Raw genomic sequence first — 22,145 nt, forward strand, 5'->3', positions numbered from 1 at the left:
TGGGTTGTTCCTGCCCCATCACTCATGTTGAAGGATGTCTGAAGAACATCCCTAACTGATTGTTTGCTCTCCCTGCCTGATTTTTGTAAAATGTGTCAGACAGCTGCGGCTAGTTTCTGTTAGCATATGTAACTGGGTTTTGAAACAATGCTTGGGTTTTGAAGCTTCTCAGGAGCAGTATTTTTCTCCATTTGTTTTTATCAGTGTAAGGAAACAAAAATAATTTTCAAACAAATGTAGCAGGGAGAATAAGTTCTGAGTGAGCAGGAGGGCCCCTGGCAATAACACCTGGATGCAGTCTCAATGGTCCTGATTTGGCTTTAACATTGATATTTTGGGAGAATGGATGTTTGCAAAAAATGCACCACCTAAAGGCAATACATCGTGCCGATACGCTTGCAAAGATTGCTAAAAGTTCCAGCCAGTACATGGAATAGACTTAAGTAGTATGGTACTGTAGAGGTTTTGTCAGGGTCACAGAAGGATTTAACCCATGTCAGAAAAACGTGTTCTGCCAGCGTTTCCATGTGTCAAATGTGGCAATGGTGAATTCTGGCCCACAGCACTTTCTACTGCCCGAGTCTTTCTCAAAATCCACTTATGCTATCCAGAGGTGTTTAAAAGCAGATGTAGTGTGGTGATATTTGATTTATATGAACTCAGTGACAAGATTTCCAGGAATTAATACTTAACGTTTCAAATATGTGGTGTGACTTCACCAGATAGTTTGCAGGGCGTGAGAGTTTTTCTTCAAAACTGTAAATGACCAACTTAAATATTTTAGTATTAAATGCCTCATCAGTTTATTGAAATATTTGGGCTCTGTTAGTAGGACTCTTGGCATGTGAAAGTACACAAAGTTTCTTCTGTTGCTTTCCCCCCCATCCTCTTTTAAATACCAAGATTTGGCTTACCTCTGAAAAGAAGCTATTATTTTTCTGCAATGTTGGAAGTTGACCCTGTGCTTATTGCTCTGAAAACAAACTCTCACCTAGAGAAGTGAGACCGTAGCGCTCGTTACCAGTTAACTGCATGAGCACCTCAAGCAATGCAAGACTCCACCAGTCTTTTGCAGTCACCTGTGCCTGGCCAGCCTGCTGTTTTACACCCATGTGGCATGGGTGTAACTGCGAAGAAGTGAACGGCCTTCAAGATGGCTGCCTTTATCCACTTTTCACTGTGATGTGGTGAGAAAGTACAACAGTCACTCAGTATCTCAGGTTGCCAGCTCAGATTACTTAAAATGTCTTTGCGCACTAGATAGTCACATCTTGTTTTGTTTTGTTTTTCTAAAGCCAACTGAAGATTTGCTTTACTGTGGGACTGGCAGGATGGTGGGACTGTACCATGGAGCTGAGAGATGATAAAGAACTTAAAGTTGCACAGGGGAGATAACAGCAAAGGTTAGTTTAAAATTGCCATGCAGTTTGCATATTTTGGAATATAACTTGTAAGTGTATTTTTTTCTCTTGAACTATTTCGTATTCTATTAAAAGCCCAGTACATTTTCATTTAAAAACATTTTTCATTGGAAGTCAACTACAATATTACGTCCCAAGTAGCTATCATGCTTATCAATGCTTTGATATTTAGGTGCTTGCCAAATACAAATTGCGGTTCCACTTTCCTTTTTGTACAGTGTCTTACTAGCACGAACACTCAAACTGAAAACCGGGCTTCACTGACGTCACAGAAGGAAGGGTCTCAGCTGAATGCACATATTGCAGCATCTGAATGGCAGCCATCAGAGGGGAATTTGCAAATGCCAGGTAAGAACCCAGCGTCCCTGGCGGCATGAAGGGGAAGAGGGATGCAGAGGATGAGGTTCACAGCCTTCTGCCTCCCCCCCTGCCCCTGGAACTGCCCAGGTCAGTCTGTAGGGAACGTAAAGCAGGCTTGGGACTGAAGCCTTCCCCTCCGCACCAGACGCCAGTCAGTATGCACTCACACTGGTGACCACTTGGATTCGGGTGCCTTGAGGAATGTGTCCTTTCATCCAAGGCAACCCAAATCACTGCTTTGCCTCCTTTTTGGTGCTTCAGTGGAAAGGAGTTGAATCTAAGTCTCCTGGAAGTGCCCCACCTCTTATTTTTGAGAATAGAGCGAATGGGAGGAGGAGGAGGAGAGGGGTGCAAGTGATGTGTCTCCTCTAGTGAAAGCCCTCCATTTAGGGTAAACTACTCCAGTAGGCACTAGAACAGAGCCCAGGAAAAATGTCTGCTGGGTACCCTCCCAGTTCATTGATGAGAGTCGTGTTCTCCAGCTCAGTGAAAGAATGAAATTCTGGAACAGGCAGTTCAGCACCTGTTTGTTCCTCACACAAACCGAATTCTTGAGTTCTGCCACTGGCTTCCATCAGGCTCCTTTTCCTCCACCACATATAGAAATGTAAAAGATAAAACTCTAGAAGGGACAGGAAGGATTCACAAGGGCACCGAAAATAATTCATGCAGAACCACAGCACTGCTGTTGGCTGCTGTCGATACTGTCGTGTTAGTAGTCATACTCAGTGCATGGGGCCAAAGAGAGGACAAGATATCCCTCACTATCACACAAACTAAGGCAGCATGACACGCTTGTTCTATTACGTTAACACTTGCAATTTTTGTACTAATTCAGACACTGCTCGACATTCCAGACTTAAGAAATTAATGGGCAAGCCAGAAATAACATTTCATCATTGTAGTATATATAGTAGGCATGATTGTGTGTCATTTTCCTACCTTCATAAGTCAGGTAATGGGATTAGAACAGGAAGAGAGAAGTGACATGCATCATAGGTAAACAACAGTCATCAATCTCTTCCTGTGGCAGCATTAAAAAAAAGTACAGTCACTCTAATAGGCTCTGGGATTCCCCATAATCAACTAGAACTTCAAATTTCCCTTTCTGAATATAAGTGGCTAGTACTAGAAACTTTTAATCAGCAAAGTGGAAGACGGAGAGGAATTATGTGATAGACTACTGCACCCAAGAATTTCTCTCTTAGAAAGAAAAGATAAATGAAAGTGAAAATATACTTGGTGAACCACTTAACACTTAAATTATTTTTGAAAATTTAGTTTTCATAGTAAGCACACCAAGTTATAAAGCACACAGTCCTTAACTTGCAAAACAGTTTTATTTCACACTTATACAAAGTTAATAGACATTTTAAAACACTTACTGTACTATAGGTTACATCTACTGCCACTGAATATGTTAATCGGGGACTTCACAGGTCTCTTGAGTTTTCCAGGGTGCTACACAATCCCTGTTCTCCCACAGGTTTAAGCCCGCTTCTGTACAGGTTAGAGAGGGGCTATTTAGAGTTGTTCAGAGTACAAAACTCAGAGGACTGGGGCAGAATGTGCCAGGTCCGCAGCTGCACACCGAGAAGAAGATAACATAAATGAACACTTCTTTCTGCTCCTGAAACTAATTCTCCCCCTGCTGGGCCCTTACAGCTCATGAGAGCTGAGGCAGCTGTAATGAGGAGCTAATCCAGGAGTTGGCTCTTCCGTCTTCTACAAACCTTGTTAGTGCTGTCAAGCAGCAGAAGCTGCCTGAAGAAAAGAGGGATCTTAACAGATACTGGTGAAATACTGTTCCTTCCCTCCTCCTCCCATTGAACCCTTCTGACATTTTGCTACCTACCTGCCACTTCACTGTGAGCAGTAACAAACTCTCCTTTAGGTGCCTTATTAGAGAGAGATGCTATTTAGGATTATACCATTTCCCTGCAGTTTTGAAGCTGATTGTCTAATCAGGACCCAAGGATAAACCCTCCTGCAGCACCACGTAATTGGATGTCGTGTGTCACTGCTCTGTCACCATAACACAGGAGGAAATGTGGGTCTCCAGTAAATCCTAGACTGACGGTATATGCAAGAAATATTCAAGAAAATGAAGGTACTCCTAAAAAAACCCCAAACCTGTGATGTCTGAAATTAATTTGGATTGCATGGATCTAAATATATTCAGTGTTCCATGAATGTCCGAGGTGAGCTATTTTTTCACTTCAGATGCGAGTCCTCCCTGCAGCTTGACTGTAAATAGCCAAAGACAACACGTACCCTAGTGTGCCACAGAACTGAACTTTTTAGATACCTAAAATCCTGGCGTAACAGCAGCTCTGTTATGTCTTGGGAATGAGAACAATGGCACGGGATGTTGACTGGTCATACGATAAACTTTGATAATCCAAGCAGGTTACATTCAAGTAAACTAGGTTTCAGATGGTCAGATAAACAGAGGAACATCTACTGATGGCGCACAGTTCCAAATGAAGAACCAAATCTGGTTATCTACATTTGCTTCCCATTAGGTCCCAAAACAACTTGCCATGGGAAAAGGGTTTCATACAGAAATGAAGACAGATATGCAATTGGTTTTAGAGTCTTTCATGGAAATAAACAAAAGGAGATAAATACCAAAAGATAATCTAAAAGCCTTAAAAGAAATAAAAATACTGTGCTTGTACCTTCATTCTGTAGCCTTAGGAAAAGTCAGAAGTGCCCTTTCCCAGCAGCAGTGGGAATCTTCACATCTCAAGTGAAATGCCTTTTAGTTAAATAGCTGAAACACAGCATTCATTATCCAAAATGGCAATCAGTGAAATTGTCGAGGGGGAGGGGAGGGGAAGGGACCCTGTCTTGCAGGTTCAATTCATCCTTCCTTTTCACTTCTGCAATATCTCATTTTAACAGTTCTGGGTACTGAACCCTCCCTTTTCCAATTAACTTTGTTGAAAAAGAAGAATGAACCAAAAATCTGTCCTTTCAGATCTTTATATGGCAAAAAGTACACAGGAGACACAAGCCCAGTTTTTAAATCTTTTCCAGGTTATCTTTTGGAGCAGCTGTATAGCAAGGCAACAAGTATTAATATAAGCTAGTTTTCTTCATGATTCTCAAAAATTCTTGCTCACTTACTTCTCCATCTCCATCTCGATCAGCTTCATCAATCATTTCCTACAAAACACATTGTACATTTGATCAGGCACTGAACTCTAAACGCAAGACCTTATATTCATTAAAACAACAACAAATCAGAAGCACTTCATGTGAAAACATAACTACGTATTTGATTGCTCTTTGTATTTCTGACCTCTCGGCCCTTTTTGTATAGGCATAAATTTCCACACAATCCTTAGGGCCTATGGGATTGGTCTGTGCCTGTTAGAAAAGCTCTAGCAAATTGGAATTTACCTGAAGTTCTTCATCTGTTAAATTTTCTCCCAGCTCCTTGGCAACCCTTTTCAAGTTTTTGAATGAAATTTTTCCTGTCCCATCATCATCAAATAATCTGAAAGCTTTCAAGATTTCTTCTTTTGAATCCTTTTCACTCTAAAACAAGAGTAAAACGTACATTAATTAGAAAACACCTGCCACCGAGATACTCCTTTTCAATATTTTTTTTATGCTGTCACAAGAATTTCTATTAAGAATTCCTACCATTTTTTGCGTCATCATAGCCAAAAAGTCTTCAAAGTCAATGGTGCCACTTCCTTCTTTGTCAATATCTGCTATCATTTTCTTAATTTCTTCCTTCTTTGGCTCAAAGCCTAAAGCACGCATCGCAACCTGTGCCAAAAACCAATTCTGTTAGGAGGCCGCCAGAATTATGGTGTCATCAGCTGCACTAAAGCTTGTTTAATTTCCTCATCCAAAACTGTAATAATAACTCACTGCAATGAAAACATCTTGATATATCTTACCAGCTTGTTTCATCTTTCCAAACAGTAATAGTGTAGGTTTGATATCCTTAAGACTCAGACCTATTTTCTCTTTAGATCCATGTGGAACGTGGATATATTTCTGAAGCTAAGAGAAACTTTTTGTGTCCAAATTAGGCCAAGGTTCCAATCCACATAGTTCCTAAAGGGACTGGATTATCAAAATGGGACTTCAAGGGAGGTTGGAGACCAGGGATGTGATGATGTTCCATTTGAAATTGAGGGCAGAATGCCTGTTAATTTTGTCGGGTGCAGAATTACATCAGTTAACTTACATAATCCAGTCCACAGAGACAGAAGAAATCCATATGCATAGCTCTTGGCACTTCTGGCTAGGTGGTGGGGAGGGCGGAGCGGGAGGAGGTAGGAACTGACAATACTCCCTAAGTGTCTCAGCCTCAGCAAAGCAAAGACTGACTGCTGTGCTAGTTGAGGAAAAGAAAAGCAAACCTTCTGAGCCTTACAGAGCACAAGCAAAGTATTACTGTAAAAACAGTTGTGTAAATTATTGTACAAATGCTTAATATTAACATTGTTTAAAACCAGGCTCTGGCATTTCACCAGCCTAGAACAATTATTTTGCTACTTGGGTGTTTATTAGTAATTTCACAATCCTGGTGTACCAGATGATTACAGCGTATTTAATTCAGAGACTGAAGTTTCAAGAAAACATAACTAGAGGAAGATTTGAAATGTGAACATTCATTTTTCCTATGTGCTCTAGTGGAAATCAATAGTTAATATTAGGCAGAAATTTTCTCGCTGAACACTCTTCTACTGGAAGGTGCCAACCCACCAGAAACTTAAAATTTAACTGAAGTGTGTTTTCTGACCAGTTTCTTGTGATGGGACAACTGAAAACGTTCCGTTTTGTCTTTCAGAGGGGAACACTTTCTGTTGTAAAATATCCATTATTTTGAATTAATTTTGAAAAACACAGCATTAAATGGTTGATGCTAAAATGTTTCAGTCCATTTTAAGAACTGTATTTTAACATGTACCATCTGTGTTCAGAGAACATGCTTTCCTTAACCAAGGGTAAGTACTTCCAAATAAATCCTGAGATAAGCCGCAGGCTTAGGTAACTCATGCTTCTAGGTTATGTATGCAGAAATTGAGGCAGAGTGTGTGTATGTGAGAAATCAAGGTCAAGGAGATAATTAAGATAAAAGGTTCACGCTTAAAAAAAGATCAGACACGTAAAAATATAGGGAGAGAACTGAAAATAATCTTCTGCCTTGTACTACTGTGTGTATGCATGCGCACACACACACTGCCTGAATTGCTACTAAAATGCAACTCAGATCTCTGTTTTGTTCTTCCTTAAATTAAAAAACAGGTAATTTTTTGGTTATGTATATGAAAATATGGTTGTATCTTTCCTGAGTGTGTGCAAAATCTGAGTGTTTAGTTCTGAGATGAAGAAAAAATTTGATATGCTGACATTCATCCCAGAACAACAAAAGTCCACTTCCCAGAAACAAGATCTTAGCCAGTCATGAAAATTGTGTACTGTGTGTACCTAAACAGAGGAACTGTTTAGTTCCTCTAATGCTCAGATATTCAAAGCTATCTGACCTACTGTCCATGCATTAGAGAAGCCTGTCTGCTCTGAAGTATTACATACTGAGCTTTCTCAAGTTAACTATGTAGTACACCCCAAATTCAGTCATGACAGCAAGCCATTACACTTGTTTGTACTCCAAAACTATTTTAAAATAGTTAGGGCCGGACAAACAGGAAGAGCAGCTACAATCTTGAGACCATTTTTCCATCCAAGAAACAAAAGTTTGAAAACCTTCAGTTCTTTTATGTCGATGCTTCCAGATCCATCAGTATCAAACAAATCGAAAGCTTCTCTGATCTCCTGCTTTTGGTCTTCTGTAAGTTCAGGTTTCAAGCCACTTTTCTTCCGCTGGGCTGTACCTAAGCCAGGTTTTCTATAGTTGGATGCCTTCAGAAAGTGAAGGAGAGAAAAGATAAGAAATAGCTCACTCTAGGGAAAATTCAAAACACAACTAAATTATAAATAACAACAGTAAAGCTGTAGCAGAAGTGAGAGACATTCTTTGCTGCAAGTGGTAGACACTGGGTCTCTGTGCTTATTTTCTTACATTATTCTAGAAAGAAAACAAGCTGAAGACTTTGTTACTGGGGAATACGCATTTGGGCTTCATGGTTTCTGTTTTAAACAGAAAGATCATCAATTAAAGGAGTAATGCCAGAAAAACAGGCGGGCAGCCTGAAAATGAACACTCCACTGAGGTGATTAAGACCCTCTGCATGTCCTGCTGGTTGCTTTGATGTGTCAAGAGTGGTTTGACCTGGAAAACAGGAGTAAATCATCCTCACAGCTAAAAAGGTTGGTTGTATAGGGTCTTGACTGTAAGTGGGACTCAAATTCAGCCACTCCTCAAAGTCAGCACTGAAATGGGGCGTCTGAGAGCATCAGCTCTGTTGGAGCAAAGTTTAAAGGGAGCTGCATAGCTCTAACCTGTCTGTCCACCACCGAGCTGTGGTGCTAGGTAACAACATGCTGTGGCAGTAGTGAGATCAACACAAAATCTGTCCCATAAGGAGAACTAATCTGCTTGTGCTGAGCTGGTGCATTATTATCCAGGACACTTCTGAGACCGCCCCCCCCCCTCGCTGAGCAGCAAAAATATTTTCCTCAAGTATAGGTTTTCTTCTAAACCAACAGCAGACAGATTTTAGTCCTTCAGTCTTCAATCTGCACAGATTAATGGGAGGAAGGGCAATCCCTCCCACCCCCAACTTTAACTGGTTGGACTTTATAAAAGTAAATAAATACCAAGAAAGGAATTTGTTTTCTAGCTACTGCTGAGCAGTCTCTTACGTCTGCTGAATTGTTACCATTTTTTGGATCTGTCTTTTACATGCCCAGTGTCTAACACAGAAGATTCCATTTTGTTGTATTCGGAAATGAAATTTCACATTTTAACATGATTTATCCCTCCTGGGTTGGATTGCAAACCAATCTGTCTGGCACACCTCTGACTTCTCCCTGCTATTAACACAGGCATCAGATTTTTACTACTTCTATTCTGCTCTGGGAGAAACCCATGTGAGACCTCTTCCTGACCATAAAGAAAAATATACCAACACGCTACCTGAACCTCTTTTCTTGCATCCTGTGTATGCACCTACAAATCTGGTGAAAACGTTCAAGATCCTGAAAAATAGCATATGCGTTGCTTCCTGTTCCATTTACTTAAAAACTTGAGTTGCTCAAAATCCATTTTATGTTGCAGCTTCTCGCCTGGCCAATGCCATTTCAATCTGCTACAGGGGACCCAGTGAAGCGGAGGAGGTCAGTAAGCTGCGCTAAGATTAACCAGGCATATTTCCTCCGGCTTAACCCACACCCTGAAACGGGGTGACGTATTTTGCGATTCTCGGTGTTTTACCGGGGGTGTTTTTCCATAGTGCCGAGGGTTTTTTTGGGGGGGGTGGGGGGTGGAGGGGTCTCCTTTCCCTTTTTGGCCGGCGTGTCGACTTCCGCATTGTGTGAGGAAACCGAGCAGCACAGACCGTCTCGGCAGCCGCCCGCGCGGTCCCCACAGCCCTTGGAGCCCAACGGCTGCCGGCCCGCCCGAGGCCGGGGATCGAGCAGAGGGCCGCGGGGCCCCGGGAAGGCGCCGAGGAGGGGCTCGGCGGGTAGGCGGCGAGGGGAAGGGGAAGCCCGCGGCGAAGGGAAGGACGCTCACCATCGGGACCGCCGCTCCAGGCTCGGCCCGCTCGGCCCCGCCGCTCCTAACGGCCCAGCCCGAGCGCACCCACCGCCGCACGCAACGAACACGCGTGCCGTCCAATGAGCGAGCCGGACGTCCCGGAGAAGCCGCCCCCCCTTCCCTAGCCCGGGCCAATGGCAGCCGGCGGGCTCGCCGCTCTCTGATGTCAGAGGGGGAAGCTCCGCCCGCGGGGTGTACAAACAAGCGGCGGCGGTGGTGTCCTAGCAACGGGGCGCGCGCGGCGGCCGTTGGCGGCGCGCGGCGGCCGTTGGCGGCGCGCGGCGGCCGTTGGCGGCGCGCGGCGGCCGTTGGCGGCGCGCGGCGGCCGTTGGCGGCGCGCGGCGGCCGTTGGCGGCGCGCGGCGGCCGTTGGCGGCGCGCGGCGGCCGTTGGCGGCGCGCGGCGGCCGTTGGCGGCGCGCGGCGGCCGTTGGCGGCGCGCGGCGGGGCTGCCCGTTTGCCTCGCCTCAGCCCACCTCACCTCAGCCCAGCCCAGCCCGGCCGCGGGGAGCGGGGCCAAACGCAGCCGAATCGGTGAGAAACCAGCCCCCTGCCTGCTGTGGGGACGGCCGGGGGCCTGGGCCGGCCCTCCAGCTGGGTTGGAAGCGGCCGGGCCGCCACCAGGCCCGAGTAGGGCAGTTGCGGGGCGGCTGCCGAGCGGCCTCGGCTCCTGCCGGGGTGCCCGCCGCGAGGGGCGCGGGGCTGGTTCAGCGTGGGCGTTTGGTTTCGGCTGCACCAATCTAGGAAGCTCTTTCACTTCCTAAGTTAGTGATAATAGTGCTGGCTCTGAGGTAGACCAGGTAAGTCGTGACAGTTAACCTGAACACTCGGTGGTTTAGTTGCAAGCGGGGAGTTTTCTACCCGTTTCCCATTGATTGTGCACCAGTGCTGGCTCAAGACAATGTGTGCGCATGCATACGCGCGAGCGAGGCTTTATTGACAGTGTTTCACAGAACTATGTTAATTTGGAAAAGTGATCTGAAATTTTGTTGTTGAGGAGCTGTAAGACAAAGCGAGTAATAAGTGTTTAGCATACCTCTTCTATCCCAGAGTTTTTTGCTTCAGACCCCTAAAACCTGTGCGTATAAACATAAACTGAACCTAAGGTCAAGTCTTATTTTGCTTGCAGAGAGGGGTGATGAGGCAGGCAGCAGTAGGTCAGCATGCAAGTTGGCTCAGCACAAGCAGTAGTTGGTGTCTCACACATGGCCATCCGTCGCTACCAGTTTGTTCGTTCATTCTCTGGGATGCCTCCTTCACTTTGCTGACCTCACTTGTGTTTGACTCCGAAATGTAATGCCGCTTGACCCTTTACCTTTTCCACCTCAGACTGGATGGAAAAAGAGGTAAGAAGTCAGGGGATGGGGGGATGAAAAGTTGAATTTTGGGTCTGCTGTATATTGGTTCCTACAGCATAGGATAGCGTGGTGTTCTTGCCAAAATAACACGTATAAAACAAAAGATGGGGGGGAGTATCACAAAATCCTAAATCACACATGCCAGAGGTTGTGCAAGCAATGAAATAAAAACATTCTTTCCTGTAAGTGCATGCTCTGCCTTCATCTGGTTTTGCAGCCAAGCTCTGGGTCCATTTGGTTCAGGTTTATGGATCTGCAGGAGTACAGGCTGGTGTCCAAAATGAAGCTACAGTTTTGAAGTATGAGTTTAAGCTGAAAGTAAGGGGCACATTTTTCAACTTAAATTTCAGAGAAAATTTTAGCTACGCAAGTTGTAGTTGGTTGCGTTGAGGTTTGGTGAAAGTGCACTGACTTGATAGAAGGTGCTGGACTAACTCTAATCTGTCTCATAACCAGTCTTGGTTTCGCATTCGTTGAAATAAAAATGCCATTCTAATAGGACAGTGGCTCATATTGCTGAGCTGAACCCTCATTTGGGACTGACTGGGGAGTAAGAAGTTCACTGAAAAATGGGAACCCCTTTCCCACCAGTCCTTCCATAGTTGTCTCCCATCCAAACTGCAGCATGGCCTTCTGCCCAGAGCTATGTGTCAAGGACCTCGGTAGTGAGAGAGCATTACGTGGCCTTTCAGCATAGCTAATTTAGCACTTTCCTAAATTGTATTAAGAGAACCACAAATTGGTTATTTGTTCTTTTTATCAGAACAAGAGCAGGTCGAGAAGTGACCGTTACTAGTTGAAAACTGCTTGAATTCAGAAACAGTGATCTCACAGGAAAAAAAAGAAAACAAAAAAAACCCCCACCAAAACCGAACTGAAAAAACACCAAAAGCGATTGTCTTAGTAAATCCTTAAGAGAAATCAGATGAAATGATGAGTTTTGGGGAGAGTGGGGGAAACATGTTTCATGTTAGATTCCATGATCCAATGATTATTATTTAATCACTTCAATTTTTTTGTTTGTTCATTTCAAAACAAGCTACCTGCGATATTAAGCTAAGGATTCCAATTAAGAAAAAAGATTATTATTATTATTATTATTATTATTATTATTACTGGAAGTACTGATATGGATACATAGCTTAACTAGACCACTATCGCAAGACATTGCCAAGAAAAATTTCCAGAAAAACCCTTAAGCAGGTTGGATGGAGGTTTTTGGATGGGCATTCCCAGTGCAGTTTTAAAGTCAAAAGCACTTGCTTATCTAAAAGTCCTTTTCTTAAATTGTTGATTATGGATAACTATAGACTGAAACAATTTCTTGGTTAATGATTCTTTTGGTACTTCAAGATGTATCTAGCAACTGAAGGGAAAGTCTGTTGTCAGTTTGGGCTAGACTAGAACTTCAGGTCTGTCAGCATGTAAAAGTTACTTCTGACTGCCTACTCTGCTTTTTAAATTCACACTGTCTTCATTTGAGATAATATTCAGATGGACTTTCACTTGAGTGGGACAGAAAAAGAGTTTTTTGGATTTGGAATAGCTATGCAAAGGGACCTTTAGGGAGATGAAATAAATTATTTGAATCTGAGCATAAAAGGTTTATGGCTAAGGGTTCTTAATTCTTGGTGTGTATACTTTTTCATTCAAAAATGAAAAAAAAAAGGAAGCTTTAGTTTAATCCATGTGGTCTGCCACAGGACTGTGGTGTGGAAGGGATTTCAAGGGAAAGAAGATTTATTTTTGGCATGTTAAAACTGAGTAGTAGATCAAAACTTGACAGTCTTGGCAGTTTGCTTTGTGAGGTATGAAGAAGTGGTATTCCTTTTCATGCACATTCAATGAAGTATTGATGTATGCTAAATGGAATAAATTGAATTGGAATAAAATAAGTTTGATTATGTTTTTCCAGATATGAATGTTAAAAGTCAGTGACATAACTATTGGTACCAAGATGGATCTGTACAGAGCACTTCTGTTTTGCACATAATTGTCCATTCTGCTCTAATGAACTTTTCCCCTAAGTAAGGCAAATAACTGAAATTCCAGATAGCAGGTCAGGAGAGAAATGGTAGTTCTATACAATCTGCAAGTTCTATACAATACACTGAAATTAAGAGCACTTTACTATCTGCCAGCAAGAAAAAATTCCGTGGTGTTTTAGCAATGCACCATTTCAGCAACTATGTGCATTGATGTCTCATAATAAGTGCACGGGATGAAGAACTGTTTATACAGAGCACCTCACAGGAGAGCTGTGTTCAGTGTTAGACTGTTAATTTAATTGTTGGTGATACATGCTCTGGAGTGCTGTGAGAATGGGGCAATAAGTCTGTGTTCTGTTCACAGATGCTGCCTGCTGCCCATGGCTTTCCGGGATCTGAATGCAAGAAGACATATTGGACTTCAGCAACTCTCATCCTTAGCGTTAGCTGGAAGAACATTATTGGGGCCAATGAAATCATGTAAATTCATTGTGGATGAAAGCACCAACCAAAGCACATTGATTGGTTCTGCTGTTAGACTGATTGAAAGTTTGGATTTAACTAGCGCTGCTGGACAGCTTCTTAATGAAACCATTCAGGCACAAAACAAAGAGTTTAAGACTGGGTTGAGTACCCTGTTGTTTCTCATTGGTGCATGGAGCAATGCCGTACTGGAGTGCCTCCAGCAGAACGTTCCTGTTTCAGCAATAGTATCTGTGATGTCTGAGGGCTTGAACTCTTGCTGTGAGAGAGTCCAGTGTCTTCAAATACCAATACATGATGTAAATAAAGAGCTGTGTTCTAGCAGTGTTAGGCCCAACGCTTTTAAAAGCAAAACTTGCCAAATTGGACACGACAGTCTTCTAAATCCTCAGATTTTCCTGTATTTTCAGAAAGATATTTCTGCACCAGAAGAAGTAATTCCAATAAGTTCTTGTTCCTATCAAGAAGATGATTGTAATTCTAACAAGTGCCTGGTTTCACCTTTGGCTGGCTTTGGTTCAATAGCTTCTCTTGTCAAACCAGCGGGTGACAAAAGTACATCTGTGATTTCTGGAAGCGGTGTTACCACATCCAGCTGTAACAAGTTAACCCATAGCAGATACTTCAGCACTCTAGGAAAAAGCCATTTTTCAAGTCAGCAAGGTAATTTTCAGGGACACCTTTCAGGACAATCAGCAGATCCATGTGAATGTTATGGTTTAGGACACCTGGCAATGGCTCTGAGCCATGGAAATCAGGCTAGTGTGAAACTGTTACAAAGCATTGTTGCGTACCAACAAGAGAGAGCAGAATGCGGTGGCTCTTCCCAGTTTAATATTGCAGAAATTGTGACGTGTTGTTTACTGGGCCTGCCTGAAAGCTATTCTTGTGTCTCCCCAGGCTTTGTCACGTTAGTATCATCAGAACAAGCCACAGTTATCAAACACTTTGAAGACAAACCCCTTCGGATTCTGCTAATGGATGGTGACCTAACTGAACAATATCGTCACTTAGGTTTTAATAGACCGTGTAACGTAAGGACCATACTGGAGCATCCTAGCCTGTGGGAAGGCAGAGCAGGGGACTTGTGGCTAAGCAGTATGTTAGATATTCTGATAAACTTTGAAGTAAACTTGGTTTTGGTCAAAGGAAATGTGTGCAAAAACTTAATGGAAAGATGCATAGCAAACAGTATATTGGTAATTGGTTTTGTGACTAGGGATGTGTTGCGTGCCTTTGGGGAGGTCACCAGCGCCCAGCCAGTGACATACCTCACCCAGCTGAATGCATCTTATGTGGGGAGTGGAGCCCAGGTGGAGCTGTGGAAGGCCTGCGATGGGCGTGCAATGGATCTGGGTGAGCTTGTGCCGGTCAGGATAAAAGTACAAGGAATTCCCCTGCTCACGGCTGTGCTTACCACTGCTGTAGCTTCGAAGATGCAGCTCATTGAAGACCAGTTCTGGACTTTAGTGTATCGACTCCATCATGCTTTAAATGACAAGAATATTTTTCTTGGTGGTGGTGCAGTGGAGCTCTTGTGCCTTAGTCACATTCAGATGCTTGCAGAACAGCCTTTACAGCCAGCAAATAAAAATGCTGTGAAAGAGTTTCACAATCCTTGGCTGGCAGCATCTGCGACAGAGTATAAATCAGTTGTGCTCCAAGCATTAGCAAGCGGCTGGAAGCAGTATCTTTCAGTGGTTATGTGTAACACTGCAAAAGCTGCATCGGAGTTGGAAGCGTGTACCACAGTTGATCATCACCTCAAAAAAGCAGCTGACTGTGGCTCTCCCTCAGCATATATATTGAAAGAGTTTAGAAGAGGTGATCTGCTCAGGGGCAGTTCTGGTCCCTTCGCTGACCATGGAGAGGGTTTAAAGGTTTATGATAATGTTACAGCCAAGACGGAGGCGTGGCGGAGAGCTCTAGACTTGGTGCTACTAGTGCTTCAGACAGATGCTGAAATTATCACAGGTCCCAAAAGGAATCAGCTATTGAACTCACATATGTCAAGTGAGTTTATGTTTTTATAGGACTTGCAGGCTTTATTTATAAGTCCATGAGTCAGTGGAAGAAGTCCAGGTGCAACCTACATTTCTTCATAGTTTATAAAGCAAACATTTAGATTTGGTTATGACTTTATAGAGTGTAATCGCGGAAATCAGAATGTGAGACAGTCACAAGGTAAATATAATTTCCCATTTCTAGAAATGGGAGTTAAATAACAAACAAAAATCACTTGTGGGCTTATCTCTAACCCCAGCCATGCATTTCTAACTAATGATATTGACTGTATGGATAGATTAATCCAGTCAAACTGACTAATCTTATTTAGCAGAGCAGATGTGCAGTTCTTTTTTTCATTATAATGAGGAGCACTGGGCAGGTGGGTACATGTCAAGTCTAGTTGGAGAAAAGTTTGATTACTTGGATATGCTTGTGTTCTGAACATGTGCTGCCTGTATAAGGTATTTGGACTTGTGTTCTGTAAATTATTCTTGTTTAATGTCTTTTAAGGCCTTCTAAAGAAGGGTAGGGATTTCTTACATAACATTGGCATACTTGTGTTAAATGAAAGAATATATATAATGTAATTAATCTTAAGTTAATATCTTAATTTCTGTAAGTTGCAAATGTAAGATTTAAAGTTGCAATAATGAGCATTACATTTTACGCTGTGAGAATGTATTAGTAGATGCTACTTTTGCATATTTATGTGGGCTATATATCTCCTATTTTCAAATATATACTCTTTGGAATTTCTGTCATTTTGACATAAATTCAGGCTGAATCCTCCTTTTTGGTATTACAGTCTGGATGTATCTCTACACAAAGTTTTCTTTTACATTGCGAGTTGGATTTTTAGGTTATTTCCTTTGGGCTCTTTCAGTTACCCTTGCAGAGAGAAAAATGTTGTTCTATGTTTTAGCTGTTGGCTAAAAACTGAAAATGAATCTATCATGATGATTGAGGCACGGCATTTTTACTGTGTTTCAGCACTTAACATTTGAAAGCAGATCCATGGAGAACTGGCACTTTGTTGTAAGAAAAAGGTGTGTAACCATGGAGATATTTTTTTCTGAACTTGGCATTCCGAATCACACTTAAAGTGAAATGTCTCACCAGTCCGGTGAAAACAGCGTGGAAAAAGGATGGAAAGGGTGATACTAAAGCGGATTCTTGCTTTTAGGAACTTTTTCATTAAAATGCTAATGACCGGTGGTACTTGGGTTAAGCACTTCTTGTGATTGCTGGTGCTGATGGCAGACGGTCCTTTTGTGGTGAAAGCCAAGAATTGGGGTGGGCTAAAGAGTGTTTTCTGAGATGTGATTTAGTGGAAAGGCAGACAGAAAGCGAGTGGTTATTTTACTGTTAGAACCTTCACTGCTACTTATTTACTATTTTAAGTGGATGTTTTTTCTTCTGGACTTATTTTCCTTGCTGTATGTCCTCACTGCAGAAGACATCTTGGAGAAGAGCCATCAGCTGCCTCAAACCCCCATGACCACTAGCAGTCCCCCAGTCGACTCGTACTGAGCCTTAACACAGTTCTCTGTCTCTGTGCCCTGTTGGAGTTGCCCTTTCCTCCTGGGAAGGCCCTTCCCTCTACCTGTGCGTTTCATGGTGCCTAACTGCAGGGGGCTTGAGTTAATGAAAAGGAAACAGTTCCTAAAATGTTTCCCATGTGGTGCTAACACTTCAGCATTATATCCCATTATCATTGTCAGTAGATATTTCACAGTATCTGACACTCTTCTACCTCCCTCATGTCCTCCAAATTTTTTTGCTTCCTTTGATGTCTTCATCCCCATAACACATAATTCCATAACCTACAATGCATTCTGCTAAAAATAGCCCTTTTTGAGACTTGCTTACAGCTTATGGGTCTCCATAGCTGGGAGTTTCCTGGAGAGGTGGGGTAAGCTACTGAGGTTCTAAATTAACCTTAAGCATGAGATGAAATTGGGATCCTTATGAACAGCTTTTGAGTGTTGAACTGACTAGAAGCCCTAACTTCATTTTTATGAAGAAAAGAATCCATCTAAATGCATTTTATCCTGGAGCTTTCTTCTATGCTAATATATATTGTATGAAATTATATACTTGGATCTTTCATAGAGCTGTGGTTCACACTAGGTGAACAATTGATATATTCAGTATATAAGGAAAATAAAGACAGAGATAATGAAATTCATCCTCAAATATGGTTTAGATACATATAGGTATACATGTATATTAAAGTAGTGTTACACAGTATATTTTCAAAGGTTTCATTCTCCTTGCTGAATTGCATGTTTTTATTTTTTATCTGTATTTTACTCGCGCGTAACTGGAAGGCTCTTACGGAGGTTAAGGGAGCATATTAATAGCAGTTGCCTTTTAGAAATATGAGAAAAACTTTGTGTAGAAAGCTATGTTCATAGTATTTAGCCGTCTCTGACTTGAAACTGTAAATATTTTGGTTTTGTAACAAACTGCAGGATTCAGTGGATTTTGGCAAAATCTCATCAGTACTGTAGGGGTTTATAATTTTAATTGGAAACAGTAGTTCCTGGCAGCATAGGGATCTAGTTATATTCAAGTTTTGATCATCCTGCAATTATATTTTCATTATTAATCAGTTGGCAAGTGATGTTTAACTGCTTGGCCACACTCATGGTGTACTAAGACATGAGGGAGAAAGAGTTTGGTAGATCAAAAGAGGCAGAAGGAGCTAGTGGCTCTTAGGTGGAAAAGAAATGGAAACGCAGCATATAAATAAATATATAACAAACTCTGCTGCTCTGCAAGTGTTTGCAGCTCATGTTTGGCTTTATACTGTTTTTCTTGAACCTCCTGTACTGAGCATTGCATAATCCCTGTTCCCAAGAAAAGATCCAGTTGCACTTTATTTGAATAATAGAGTTAAGTGGATTATGGAAAAAGTGCATACATGAATTGTATTGAGGTGGTCCAAACATCTATTTATAGGGCTCTTAGACACTGAGAGCTGACGCACCAAACGTTGAGAAAATCCAAAATGATGTAATTTTTCCAATTAGGCTTTTAAAAAGCAAATAATGATAGATTTAAATATTGTGATGCAGAGGTTTTCTAAAAAGCTGTCAGACATTATATTTTGATTATTTAACACTTGGTTTTCTGCAGGCCAGTGGAATGGAAAATCTTATAAACTAGCTAGATACTGTATCCTGGATTACTTAAAATTATTTCTTTGATATGTATAGAATATTAACATGCATGCTGTCCTCAAGGCATGCTCCTTCTGCAGTGTGAAATACAATATACACATGTGGCTTCCTCAGCTTCAAATCTCTCAAACCTCTTTGCAATATAGAATGGAGGTCCTGTGCGTGTCTGCCATGGCTCTCAGCGCAGGGAATGATTTCAACAACTGCCATGGGCAATTTCAACTTCTCCCAGGGAGAGGCTCCTCCTAGGGTACACAAAGGCTGTTTGTGTAGAGTATGATGTGATGGAAGAGCTAAGCTTGTACATGCCTGGGAAATTGGGAAATGGCAGAGATTTTAGGGAAGGGATTGTCCCAAGGAGTAGGCAGCGCCTCACTCCCTGCTGAAACTCTGTCCTAGTCAGGTGCCTCGTTTCTCCCTTGCATCCAAGTATCGTCATTCCCAGCTCACTCCTTCTCTTTAGGGCTGATGCCATCTTATTTAATGTTTATAAGGCCAACTTTTTAGGCCTTTCTTCTCCTTCATGATTTCCTGAAATATAGTAGAGGTCTTAATCATAGCAACAAGACCCTTGTCCCAAGCTGGGCTAGCCTGGAGGACACAGCCTGCTTGCAAATACTGGACCCATAAGGACTGACAGCCTGGTGATCAATGGTTGTCAAGAGGCATCTGATAGTTTGCCAGCTACCAAGTATGCTGAAAAAAATGAGCTAGGAAATGTAGGAGGCAATGGTCCTGAGGCAGGCCAAGAAATGACTGTGGGAGGGTGGAGGCTGGCAAGGTTAAGGTAGTTATGGAGCAGGAAGGGCTGAAGGAGAAAAACCTGAGCTCGCAAGAGAGTTGGGAGAGTTGAGACAGTTTAATTGCGTTGACTGACTTGATATCCCAGGCCAGGGCTGCTGAAGAGGCTGGGAGGACATTGCCCTTTTTTAGGGGATGGAGGTAGAGACAGGGGATCTAGTCTAGGAGAAGAGTTACAGAGTGACAAGAGATTTTCAGCTCTGCTCACAAGGACGAGGTGACTGGTAGACCTGAGTTACCCATCAGTTGCAGGAGGACTGATGTGGAAGGTGCATCTCTGCCCTGAGGGGTGAGTTGTCCTGTCAGGGGAGACAGGAGACGCCTGCCAGTAAATTGAAGATTCCCACTTTGGTTCTTGTGCTGCTTTGAATAGAGAAAACCAAGCATAGGCTTGGATGGGGAACAGCTAAGGTGCTACCACTAGCATCAAGTTTATGCTGAGGTATTTTGAGATGTGTCAGCTGTAGCTTCTGAGGCTGTAGTAGAGGTTAGCAACAAGAAGGCTAACAATGTAGATTCCACGTGCTAGGTGAATGAAATAAACCCCTGACCTTTACAGAAGTGTGCCCATGCCAAATCTGAGTTAATTCATGGTTCAAGTGTTTGTCACCCTCACTCTGTCACTTCCTATATATACCTTTATCTTCTAATAAAAATAGAGCTTTACTGAAACCAAATTTTACTAGTGTATATCAGATGGCATAACCACAAGTATTATAGAGGTAGGAATGTGCTACAGAGCACTAGCTAGTGAGAAACTGGTGAGGTGTGTTTTAGTTGTACTGCTGAAGTTGCTTTCCTAGCTGTATTTCTCTAGAGTTCACAGTGCAAGTAGCACATCAGGGGTTACTGGAAGGAGGTTTGTTGTGTTTTTGCAAAGCCCAGTTTTCTGGAGTTAGGGTAAATGCTGTCTATCACCCCAGCCACTGGGAAGCCTGTCAGCTTTCCTTGCATTTCTTTTCAGTATTTGAGAGAAAACTTCATCGTCCCAGCACAAAGATGTTAGCTTAAATCCCAAAGGCAGAAGGAAGTCTTGATTACAGGGTTTTCCTCAAGGGTTATGTCTACTGTAAAGTGACCCATTAGCATCATCAGAAGATTTATTAGTTTCTTTGCCTTGCTACAGCACAGTGGCTAAAGAAAAGAAAGAGCAAAGGAAGGAGAACTGGGACGGTCTGTGTCACAGATGAGTTCTGCTATAGCTCTTTCTCTTCCCTTTGGACCTTCTCTGTAAATTCTCATGTGGAAAAACTGAAGTAAGAATAAATTCTGTGTGTGCATATATTTAGAGAGAGGGATGTGTGCGACTGGTGCTCGCAGCAGGCCAAACATGCTACTAGGGCATGCAGCAGGTGTCAGCTTGCTGCCCCAGCCATCCCTACCCGTGAGCTCTGTTACCCTGACTGCCTGCTGCCTTGGCCGGCTGTGAGCTGGCTGCCCTGCCCTTCACCTGCCCAAGTGGGGCAGGCAGGGACTGGGGAGCTTGGTGTCTTCCAGCAAAAGCAAAACTAAACCTCCCTGAGCCACGCAGTCTGGGATCATGAATAAAAGGGCTTGTTTTTTATCGAGCCAAGATGGTTTGGAATGGCTTGGTGGGAGGATATGGAAACAGACTATTTGTGATGCTCTTCTGGGCTGCCCTATCTCCACTTCAGTTTATCCTGGGAAAGATTCAAATATGGGGAGCAGAGTGGAATTTTTTTTGGAGGATTCAATGTTTTTAAAAAATCTGCCTGCTGTCCTGTGCTCCTTATTCGGGGGAATAACAGGGTTTGCTCTTTAGCTTAGAAACATCACCTGTCCAGTATGTTCCCTTTTCACATGTTGGGGTCTGTAGTTAGTGAGACTAGAAATTACCCTTTGCCATTTTACTTTAGGAAACTGATACAAACTCACACAATATATTTTTGAACAATGTAAAATGACACTAGCAGCTATAAATTTTATATATCTTCTATGCTCTCCGAGCACTCCTAGGCCCCCATAAAATGTTTCTGGGTGGAGTTAGTAGTAGTATTATCTAATTGAATAAGAAGCTTACTCTGGTGTCTGTGTATGGAAGCTGCCTAACCTCTTTATTTCCTTTTGAACTTCTTGATTTATTCCTGCCAGTGTTTGTTTTAGAACAAATGTTCTCAGCATGCGTCTTGCCTAGCGATGTTAAGCAGTTTCCTTGTCTAAGGCTTTCTGCAGTGGATCAAAGTAACTGGGGATCTTGCAGCAGGCCAGCATCAAGAACCGACCTCCTTCTATGAAAAACAGGTCGGCTTCCCATAACCAACTCAGGCAGGACATCTAGAGGAGTTGCACTAACTCTAGCAGGTAACAAATGAATGAAATGTCTCATTATTGAATTTTTTAAAAAATCTTTTTTGTGTTTAAACTCCATAACACCCTGCTATATGACATTGCCATACCCCAGTGTGACAGCTGGTGCTTCACGGATGTGCTTGCTGTTACTGGAACCTACAATGTTGCCAGGACTGCTGTGCACAACAGGTGCTTTTGGGAGAACCTTTAACAACAAAGACTTATTACCAGCCTTACAATTTGTATAAGGCAAACTGACAGGGAGTGTTAAATTGTTCAGTTGTTGGTTAACTTCCAGAATGTGACCATCCATGCTGCTGTTTCTACAGATATTTCCTCAAAGTCACTTGTAGAAGTGTAACTTGCTGATAGCACTTTGAAGCAGAGGGATTATATTCCAGTTTTATCCCTCTCTCCCTGTAGATCAGTAATCTTATTGAGATCAATTCCACACCAATACAGTTAGAGCATAGTTGGTATGACACGAATTTGGAAAAATCAAAAAATCACAGACTAAATTCTGCCACTTGCTACCAGCATTGCTGCA

At 42.6% G+C, this 22,145-nt stretch overlaps 2 protein-coding genes across 5 annotated transcripts; one reads left to right on the plus strand and one right to left on the minus strand.

Annotated features, from left to right (window-relative positions):
* Nucleotides 1–3,102: 3,102 nt before the first annotated feature.
* LOC128154329 (uncharacterized) lies at nt 3,103–9,567 on the minus strand. The gene is made up of 5 exons (XM_052814793.1): nt 9,445–9,567; nt 7,515–7,670; nt 5,436–5,564; nt 5,190–5,327; nt 3,103–4,952 (listed from the first exon to the last, which is right to left on the minus strand). Exons 1-5 carry the CDS (start codon nt 9,445–9,447, stop codon nt 4,863–4,865), a joined length of 516 nt encoding a protein of 171 aa, XP_052670753.1. The 5' UTR covers nt 9,448–9,567; the 3' UTR covers nt 3,103–4,862.
* On the plus strand, nt 8,899–16,145 carry BBS12 (Bardet-Biedl syndrome 12). Of its 4 annotated transcripts, none has more exons than XM_052814747.1 (2): nt 8,899–9,113; nt 13,177–16,145. In XM_052814747.1, the coding sequence occupies exons 1-2, from the start codon at nt 8,980–8,982 to the stop codon at nt 15,326–15,328; spliced, it is 2,286 nt and encodes a 761-aa protein (XP_052670707.1). In that variant the 5' UTR covers nt 8,899–8,979; the 3' UTR covers nt 15,329–16,145. The 4 variants fall into 4 exon arrangements, with proteins under 4 accessions (XP_052670707.1, XP_052670729.1, XP_052670740.1 ...); XM_052814769.1 differs by lacking the exon at nt 8,899–9,113 and adding an exon at nt 9,889–10,266; XM_052814780.1 differs by lacking the exon at nt 8,899–9,113 and adding an exon at nt 9,889–10,000.
* The last annotated feature ends 6,000 nt before the right edge of the window (nt 16,146–22,145 follow it).

Source organism: Harpia harpyja, chromosome 2 (assembly GCF_026419915.1).
Source record: "Harpia harpyja isolate bHarHar1 chromosome 2, bHarHar1 primary haplotype, whole genome shotgun sequence".
In the NCBI taxonomy this organism is placed as follows: domain Eukaryota; kingdom Metazoa; phylum Chordata; class Aves; order Accipitriformes; family Accipitridae; genus Harpia; species Harpia harpyja.

Excerpts from the sequence above, each read along its gene's own strand:
- LOC128154329 (XM_052814793.1), bottom strand. Across the intron at positions 5,565-7,514 it reads TCGACATAAAAGAACTGAAG|GTTGCGATGCGTGCTTTAGG; the intron begins GTTTTCAAACTT and ends TTTTTGGCACAG. Across the intron at positions 5,328-5,435 it reads CTATGATGACGCAAAAAATG|AGTGAAAAGGATTCAAAAGA; the intron begins GTAGGAATTCTT and ends CTCTTGTTTTAG.
- BBS12 (XM_052814747.1), top strand. The coding sequence starts at position 8,980 with ATGTTGCAGCTTCTCGCCTGGCCAATGCCATTTCAATCTGCTACAGGG. Across the intron at positions 9,114-13,176 it reads AACCCACACCCTGAAACGGG|ATGCTGCCTGCTGCCCATGG; the intron begins GTGACGTATTTT and ends TTCTGTTCACAG.